The following is an 11,131-nucleotide window of genomic DNA, read 5'->3' as shown; positions in this document are numbered from 1 at the left end:
AGAGGAATTCATGATTGGGCTGAATATTATTCTAAACTAAATGTGTAAACGCTTTTGTAACAAACATTTCACTTTTAGATATGTATATACAACGCCATTAAATATACTGGCGTTAATAATCTTCAATTTACTTTATTTAACAATTGAAATAGCATTACCAAATTTGACGTTTCACATGAGATTCGTCTTACATTTGATTTTCATTGAAATATACTCTTTGAAATAATAATATATAAAACGGAATAGATCAGAAATGAGATATAATAATGAATGAAAACAATTATTCAATTTCAGAAAGATTTCAGTGATCATTGAATTAAGTGGACTTTTTGTTTACACAATTAATTTAGTAATTTTGTAAACAATGTAATAGCGAATTTTATTCAAATAAATTAAAAATATTGTTCTCATTTTGAAATCTCAAAAAAAACGTTCACTTATTAATTGCATGCATGTTATATTTCTTCAATTCTTGAACTCTTTTGATCCAAAATATAGCTCATGGAGATTTTAATTAAAAATTGCTTAAATTCATATTAATTTTTATTTAAAATAGTGCATGTTGTATAAGCAAAAACAAAGTATTTTCCATAAAGATGAATGTGAATTTTATATGAAATTCTTATTATGTTGTATATGCAAGTTTTTTTAATCTTTTATAAGAATTTTATTTATTAATAAACAAAGTTATTTCAAATAAAAATATTAAAAAACAAAAACAAAATTGTATATCGAAGCCCAATGATGAAGTCATTGTAAATATAAGCACCTTTTCATTTTTTTTATGATCTTAATTTTTAATGTTTACTTGTGATTTTTGGCTTTTTTCAATGTGCAAAATTAAAGTAATTGAAAGAAAATTTATTAAATTAAAAAAAAAATGTGCTTTCTTTATTTTTTTATACAAACGTTTAGGTTAACTATAACAGCATCATGCCCGATGAATTTGCAATATTTTCCCATGGACAGACAATTATGTCATATAGAAATAGAAAGTTGTAAGTAATCTTTTTTCTAATACAATTAGTTTTCCTTTTTTTTTTTGTTTTATAAACTTTTTTTTTTGTTTTCAATAAATATAAAGCAAAACCGATCTATAGTGTAATCAAATTTAAAAATTCGTATTTGGTTATAAAAAAAAATAATTTTTTTTTTTTATATACATATATCTTGATTTTGGAATATATATGTATAAAGAAAAGAAAAATTTGTTATATTATATTATAACAGTATGATTTTTATTGGAAAAAAAAATATTAAGATAACCATAGCTAAATAAACTTACTACTATATCTACATACATATATTGAAAATTGAAATTACAACTATATTTATAAATAATATTTTTGAGTGTATATGTGGTGTGTCTATTCAAATATATAAGAATATTCGCAAACATACTCACGCGATTCATTTTATTTTTCATGTGCATTATAATGAGGCCAAATATTGTATATTTCTATTGTATTTCAAAAAATAATATATTTTATATGAAACAAAAATAAAAGTTTCAATTATGATTTTGATAAAATTTTATCTGAATACTTAAAGCTTTAAATACGAATGACGTTCTTTCCAATTGAATAAATTTTGATTGAAAAAAATTATATTAAAACTATATTAATATAAATTATTATAAATATTAAAACTATTGTTTTTTCTGAATAAAACCCGTTTAGATGAATATTAATAAAATAATATTATTATGTGTGTAGCGCGATTATTCAATTGGTTTTAAGCGCTTCATCACTGATCGCCTGTTTTAATGTTTAAATTTTAATTGCGTTTCATAAATTTTTTTGTTCATATGTTTTGTTTTGTGCATTTCATGAAATTTTATTTTGTCAAGTATAATCTTATTTGACATTTGACAAAAAATATGTAGAATAAGTACATTACGTCAGTAAGTTGTCACTTAAACCAAACCCATTAATAATTTTAAAATTTTGCTGTTTTTTATGTTACTAGTAACAGTTTAAGTGCTGCAATACATCAAAAACACTTTGTTGTTATTAAAAACACCCAATAAAAGTTGTAATAATTACGTCAGCTGGAAATAATATATTAATGTACTATACAATAATTTTTGCTCTCTTTCATACATATTAGAATACTGGTAGACCAGTATTTATATATTTTCTCCAAAATTAACATTTTCATATCTCAAAATTATTATATTGGCTATTATTATGGACATGAAAAATAAAGATTATAATATTTAATAATATGTAAATACGTATAACGTATATAACATAAATCTGTAAATATATGTACGTCGTTTATATTTATATGTATATATATATATATGCATTTAAATATAAAATAATATAAAAAGAAAAAAAAAGACAGAGTCTACTATAAAAAAACGTTTACTAAAAATGTGCTCATTCAGAATATATTATTATTTATATATATATTTATTTTCACAATTTATATATATATATACATAATACGTTATATATATGAACATTGTTTTATATATATAACAATAATAATAATAATAACAACAGCAAGATTTATTTTATCGAAAAAATTTAAAAAAAAAAGGAGAAAATATCCTTAGAATTTTAGCTTAAATGTCAAATTAATGTCAAAATTCAAAATTTTAATCTTGTTTCAATCGTTTGTTTTTTTTTTTTGATTTTCAAAATTTTCTCTGTTACGAAAAATAAAAACGATTAATATGTTTTTTTATTTTGCTTTTTTTTATAAATTATTCGGAACACATACATATTTAATAAATTAGATGAAAAATATTTTATATATTTTAAGGTAAAATTCTTTAACGAAATATTTGCGATAAAATTAAATTTAAATTTACAAAAAAAAAAAAGAGATTTAAAATTAAAGAGAATTTTCTCAACAAATGATCCACGAAAAAGTAAAGGGATGAAAGACTGACATTACTACAGCTTTTTGGTGTTTGGTTGTATACAAACTATATAAATCTGATTCTTCTATATAATTCAACCTCTTCAAAACTAAAACTAAAACTAGAAAAAAAAATAAAAGAAAATATTCAAAATTCTAACAAGCATTAAATATACAAAATATAATTTTACAATTCTTATATTTGTTATATAAATTAATTAATTACACATTCAATGTTATATTATATTTATATAACCTACTATATATACATAGTATGTTGTTATTTGAATTTCAACGATATCTTCAAATCCTAAATCTCACTATAATTTTTAACACACAACAACGATTTTTTAATATTTAATATACACATTAAATTTATTTTATGCTACTACTATATAAATGTGTAAACATTTTTAAAAATATATTTTATGTGTAATTGATTAATTTAATACATATACAACAAAATATTTATATCAAATAGAATAAAATTGAACAGTGTCTCATCATCACTATATATAAGTTCGCACAATTATTTATATAAAAAAATATATAATTTAAAATGTAAAAATAATACTAATACAATACATTTATATAATTTTTATGTACTGATATCTATATAAGTTAAAAGTAATTCAATTTTAATTTAACAATTTTAAGAAGTTAATATATTATAAAAGTAGAAAGAATAAAATTTTTACCTAAAATCTATTTTAATATAAATTTTAAAATTCTTGACTTTCTACATAATTATAACTAAAAAATGTTTAATTGAGAACCAAGACTCAATTTTTACTAAAATAATAAATGTGATAACAAAATAAAATAAACTATATCAAAGTCTTAAAAATTTTATTTGTTGATCTTACTAGACCAAATATTTCACAAATGTTTCTTTTATACTGCGAATGACAAAATGGCCGTTTAAATGACTCGTTTTCAAAGTTTCAATATCAATTTTGCAATAATAAATCCAAAATATAAATGAGCATAAAATGGTTTTCTTTCAACTCTTTATTTTCTCGAAACTGTAAGTTTTTTCAAATTCATATTTTGAACACTGCTTTTAATTTTTCCACTTCTCCTATATGTATGCAATTTTTCGCATAATATATTTTGTTTTTAAAAGTATACATTTTCCTTAACTATTATTTTAGTTATAGTATATATAACTAGCATATATACTTATATATACGTACATGGATATGCAATATATTCCTGAAACTATACATATTGTGTTCTCACATTCGTTTATATTATATACACATATATAGATATTATGAAGATACCCAAATTCTATACATAAAAATTTTTTATCACTATAATTTGTATTAGAAATATAACAATATACAATAAATGAATATAAAAATATAACCCTATATATACATATATATATATATATATATATATATATATATATATATATATATATATATATATATATATGTATATATATATATATACATATATATATATATATATATATATATATATATATGTATATATATATATATACATATATACATGTATATATATTTATATCTATATTTATATATAATAAAAATAAAGTAACTTGCCTTTTTTCTCTCAAAAAAAAATTAATCCTTAATTAAAAATTTTCAAAATATTTAAGAAATACTTATTTGTTTTCTTCGTATAATAAATTTACTACTGACCATTATGCTTCAAAAAATATTATAATACTCTTAAAATTTTACACATAACATACTGTTATTACAAATATTATACAAATAATTTCTTCCCAAAAATATAAATCTCAATTAAAACAAATGTTTTTTTTATATACTCTTGTTATATAGCAGTCAATCATCCCTATAAACATAATAATTTTGTTTTTTTATGTTGTATACATACATATATCCAAAATGATGTTATTTTACCGTCGTATAATCTATAAATATACATATATATATATATATATATATATATATATACATATATATATATATATATATATATGTATATTTCGGAATGACACCGATTTGTTCTTATTTCTTTTTCATTATTATGTTAAATATCCTTCAATTTTTACACAACAGTCTTCTAATACAAAACAAATTGAGAACATTATATCGCGCAAATGTTTTGTACACAAAAATATTTAAATATATGGCAGATATATATGTATATACTCAAAAAAAAATTTCTTAACAAATCATTAACAAAAACAAAAAGTTCTAATCTAAAAAATTAAAAAATCGAAAAATTATTTTTCTTATAAATTTTTTTTTGGTAAAACAAATTTGAGCTTCGAACTTTTGGAAAAAATTATAACAAAAATTAAAACATTTTACACTAATTAAATAGCCCCTGTTTGATCTCAATATTATTATAATCAAATATATATATATATATGTAATTAAAAAAGAAAATTTTAAAAATTTGCTTATGTCCTTAATGAAAAAAAAATTAAGGAATTTTAGTCTTTTTTTTCTCAAATATACTTAGATAACTTGAAAACCTTTTTATTTTAAACAATTTCAATTTCTTTAAATTTAATTTATTTTTTTTATTTTTTATAATTTTTTGTTTTGTTTTATTTTACAAATAAACGCATTAAAACTTTTTTGGTTTTAGTTTTTAACTTTTATTGGTTGGTTTTTTCGGTCGCCTTCTCTAATACAGCAACCGCAGAAGGTTGACTACCGCTAATAGTCACCCAAGTGTGGATGAAATATAAATACAAAACATTAATAATAATAATAACAAAAAATTTTAATAATCTTAATCTACAATATGAAAAAAAACAGTTGTTTTTGTACTTTATATTATTAAAGATTCCCTAAAAATAAATTACATATTTATATACCTATACATACATGTACTTAAATACTCTAACTATTTTACAATTGCAATATTATGTACCCAAATAGAACAAAATAAATATATAACATAAGATTATATTTTGATGCATCATTTCCAGAGAGAGAGAAAAAAAGAAACTTTCATTATAAATGTATGTTAAATGTAATCCGCCATATTGATCAAAAAATTTTTCTTCAAATTTTTTGCAACTCTATGCCAAAAACTCTCATTATTATATTATTTCAATTTTTGTTTAAAAACTGTTATGGCAATAGCCGTTCACTCAGACGGTCTCCTATTCACTTCCCGGTCAGCTCATTATAAATTATATATTCAAAATTGACAGCAAGACAAAAAAATAAACTTATGTACACAAAGTTAAAATTGTTATACTATATTTTGAATGCTCGAAAATGTATATAGTAAAACCTTTGTTGATAGTATTGAGTTATATTTCAATTTTATTATTCTATTAAGAACAATGGGTTGCGTTAAAATAAAATGTAAAATAAATTAAGAACCCCGAAAATTCTTAGTCCAGTCTGTAATACATCGCAAAAGCGAATGCAGTTAATCCATCTTTCTGTCAATTTACGCTATATTTAAGGTCTTTTCTCAAAAACTCAGCACCTAATACTCGTATCGTCAAAGAATAATTTAATAACATTCAATGAACTGGAATTAGCATTTCATGCCGACTTGTTCAAATCGTAATTTCATTTATATTTTAATCGTTAAGCTTTCATTATTCCTCGTTTTTAAAGGAAGTGAAAAGCAAATTTTTCTCCTGAAACTGTTCTGTAATTCATATCAATAGCGGAATCAATCTCACTGGACAACGGGTTACTATACAACGGAATACCCGTTGTATAGAAGCCTCGAAAGACTTTCCGATGTTTTCGCCAGAATTGTAAACTCTCGGAATTGATGCATCGCTGTATATACATAATGTGTACTAATTTATTACGCATATGCCCTAGTCTAGTATATATGTATACATAATATATGTATATATATACAAATGTTCTTCTCCATATGCATACATATTATACATATACATATATATATATATATATATAAATATATATATATATGTATATATATATATATGTATATATATATATATATATATATATATATATATATATATATATATATATATATATATATATATGTATATATATATATATATATATATATATATATATATATATGTATATATATATATATGTATATATATATATATATATATATATATATGTATATATATATATATATATACTGATATATACACATATATACAAATATATCGGAATATATATTGGCATACTATGCAAATTTCAATGTACATACATAAGTTTAGTAATTTATATACTTACACTGTATAATGTGTAACATACATATATATATAATTTATACAAAATTTTAATATTCATACGCAAATATTATTATATACATATGAATTAGAAAAACTAAAAAAAAATTAATAAATTATGATATAAATAATATTAATATATATGTAGATGAAAAATAAAACGCTGGGCGTGAAGAATTTATACCATATACAAAAATTATAGCTTAAAAAAAAAAAATTTTTAAATAAGCTTATAATTGAAAATCGATTAAGAAAATCTTTAATTTATATTTTAACATTATATATATAAATTTATAATATATATACGTATATAAATTTAATTCAATTTCTCAATCATTGATTTTTTTCAATTAATATATAATTAAATTAAATTCTACAAAAATTTTCGATTTAAATTTTTTTAAACAAATCATCTTACTTTAAAATCTACTATATTTATTTTTAATTCAGTGCTTGTAAACAAAATTATATGTTAAATAATTTAAAAATTTTCCTTTTGTTTTTCATTTTTATTTTTCTTGGTTTTGTATTTTATAGGTAATCAAATTTATTTTTTGATTCAACATTTACATATTCTTTTTAATTATATATTCCATTTTTTATTGTCATTCATATATTATAAATTTTGTATTCACTGTTTTAAATATGAGCTAAAGCAATTAAACAAAATTTAAATTATTAACAATATTATTAAAAAATAAATGTCATACATATTCTTATATATAAAATTAAATAAAAAAATTCCAATTTCCAATTCAATCCCTTATATAAAAATTGCAGATCTAACGTCATTATAACATATCTAGTTATACAATTCTATTTCTAGAGCAGATTTCCAATTATTGCGGAAAAAGTAAATATAAACAAATAAATATACAGCATACCGTCATGACTAATTTTCAATTCGGTCTTCCGGGGTTCTTTCGATGTAGTCATTCCAATCTTCTCGTCTCCTTCTCTTTTGTTGTTGATATCCTGTCATATCTTGTAGAGTCAGCGTTAGTTTATAATGACTGCATTTCTACGGTTTACATCTTATTTTGTATCTACTCTGGTTTCTATGCCGTAGGTCTCACACAAGTCTTGTAAATTTTACTATCGATTCGTAAAGAATTGTTTCTGATATTATCTCGGAGATATTCTAATTAAAGAGTCAAGATACTTAAGCTCCATCACTTGTTCGATGCTCTTATTGTTCATTGTTTGACTTTAAGGCGATATTTATATACTGTAATTGATTTAGTTTTATTAGCAGATATGACCATGTTGAAGTACTGGCTCACCGGCATGGCTGATCATTTTCAATTCGAGATCACCTCATCCATAATATTTTTAAATAGTATTAGAGCAAGACTATCTCCTTGTCAGATACCTGCTACTATTGGAACTTGGTCCGAAATTTTGCTCCCAACTTTGATAATGGTATTTCCAATTATAAAATATGTAGTTTTTAATCTTTATTATTAATTTCTTATGAGAATTAAAAAATAGAAATTCCTTCATAAAACTGCAGAAAAGATGGATGACGTAATCAAAATAACTAATCAAGGCAGAAAAATTAAAAAATTTTTTTCTTCAAATTGTACTCAAACCAGTGATCTACCGCTTTCTAGGCGGGCGTTCTACCAACTGAGCTACTACAGAGGTATGAAAAAATTAGAAGCAAATTGTTCTTCGAATTGCTTTACACAGTAATCTACATGATTCCCAATTATTTGCTTCTTGCAATCGTCAATTTGAAACACATAATATAATTAATAAGAACACATAAATAGGTTTCCTGCTTATTAGACTAGACTGATATTACAAATTTTACAACAAATTATTCATTTCCCATTTGCGCACAGTATTATTTTATCTATGGATTTTATCTTATCTGCCAGTTTTGTAGTTTGATGTAAAATTCCTTTGTGAGGTTCACTGTTTTATACAAACCATTCAAAGACACTTGAAAAGATATGGTTACCAATATATTATATATAGTTGATATTTTGTCCAATTTTTCATAAACGAGCAGCCCAACACCTTTCCTGCTTTTTCGGATGATGCTTTTTCTTTTTTATCGTTGCTACTATAAATAAAAATAAAATTGATAAAATGTGTAGATGTTTACCTTTTCTCTTGGCTTCATATTATTGTTGCCTAGTTCAATTAAGATTTCTTGACCCCTTTTAGGAGAAAGACGTTATATTCCTGCACCCAAACCTCAAATTGTTCTTCTTATTATTTTGTTTTCTATCTTTATTTTTTAAACGTTCTGGGTTTTTGTATTTACTATCAATTCCATTATAATTTTTATCCAAGGCTTATTGTTCTATGAGTATATGTAAGTAATCGATCAAGCAAGTTGTTGGCTTAACTTAATTAATAAAAATGTTCATTGAGCTTCTATGGTCGAGATCCATTGTGTTCTGTATAAACAGGGGCATCTCGGTCAGAATGTTATCTGAGATAATGTGTAATCGTCTCGAATAGGTGATAAGCTGTGGTACACTGGCTCTATATTGCGCTACAACCTATTCCTGTGAACTAAATCAGTCGTCCCATTTACATATCCACTAAAATTTTTCGAGCACTGTTCAAAGTTAATCCCAAACAACAACCATATTTTGTATGTTTTGCAGTCTGTTTTGCAGTTCATTTTATCAATTTATTATTGTCAAATTGATAAATTCACTATATTACGATAATTGGCTCTGAATCATCAATATATGCAATAAAAAATTTACTCAGTATTAATGACCTTTACCTATTTAATATTATAATAATTTTTCTAATGACATAAAATTATCATAATTTCGTTATTTTAATTAAGAAAGAGTACTACCGTCTCATAAATTCAAACAATTATATTTTCATCATAACATATAAAACTTTTTTTATAAACTGTCATTGCATGTGTCATAATAGAGTTTTTTTATTGGTTTTTTGTTATTTCCTGTCAATAATTTTAAATGGTGCAATATTCTAATGTATTGTTAGTACATACTGTTAGACACGTAAGCCCTATATGGAGAACTACAATATTGCGTGTTCCTTTTGATTTCACTACTTCAATAATTATACAGATTTTTAAATGAACTTTATAATTAAAGTTATTTTCAATTCATTAAGATAATAATTTACTTTAAAATACTGATCCATGATTAGTTTTTAATATTCGCAAAAGTATGCGTATACAGAAAGAAAAAGGTGTAATCAATCACTTTCAGATCACTAATGGATGAAATTTTGGAATTTCATCATAATTTTAATTACTTTCTGCTTAAAAAAATTTATTAATACCTTGTTTAGACAACATAATTGCGATTTACACAGTCATGTTATTGTGTTCATTATAGAACACGTCAGGCACACTAAAGTTCTATAATTGTATTATGTAAAACTAATTCTGAAGAATTTAAAAATAATTTCTAAATTAACATTCTTTTAACATTAATGTATTCTTTTAACAGAAAAATAAAGCTTTTACATAACAGTTATAAAAAGTGTATAAATTTTCCTCAATATAAAAGTCTAATATGTCAAATAGTCTCTATGTTTGTAATACGTTGTAAATTTGAAAGTTTTAAACCAACAAAATAAATTTATCAAGCAATATCTATTGAACTTTTGAAAGATGAAATGCTCACGACAAATACAAAGCAAATATTGTTGACAATTAAAGTTGTCATTAGCGTTAGAATAGTGTAAATAAATTATATTTCATATCCGCTTTTCACTCAAGTGTTCTCAAGAACTCTTTTACTTCTTTCTATTTCGATTCCATTATATTACTTTTCTCTCATCTAAATTGTCTGCATGCTCTCTAAATATATGCATATATTCGTATATTTTATATTTAAAAGAATGCATGATTTTGGGTGACTTTGTTATTATAATTTTTTTAAGTTTCCGAATATTATGATAATTTCCAATCCAATTTATTTCTTCACTATATAATTTTATTCTAATATATGTATGTATACTATGTTTTATTTTCAAAATTTAACATTTTCTTTTCTTAATTATATATATACAAACAGGAGCATTTTAATTATTTTAAAAATGTTATTTAAAACT

General features: G+C 22.0%; 1 protein-coding gene across 13 annotated transcripts in view; it reads left to right on the top strand.

Moving 5' to 3' along the window:
- The window catches only part of LOC129614807 (gamma-aminobutyric acid receptor subunit beta), a 73,474-nt gene that overhangs the window by 34,626 nt on the left and 27,717 nt on the right, over positions 1–11,131 (top strand). For all 13 annotated transcript variants that reach the window (XM_055529692.1, XM_055529693.1, XM_055529691.1 and 10 more), the window contains one exon: positions 916–998. In XM_055529692.1, the coding sequence (XP_055385667.1) occupies positions 916–998 (83 nt within the window). The remainder of the gene's footprint in view (positions 1–915; positions 999–11,131) is intronic.

This window comes from Condylostylus longicornis, unplaced genomic scaffold (genome assembly GCF_029603195.1).
Source record: "Condylostylus longicornis isolate FDR11 unplaced genomic scaffold, ASM2960319v2 ptg000119l, whole genome shotgun sequence".
NCBI lineage: Eukaryota > Metazoa > Arthropoda > Insecta > Diptera > Dolichopodidae > Condylostylus > Condylostylus longicornis.
This window is presented reverse-complemented; position numbering and strand designations above follow the sequence as displayed.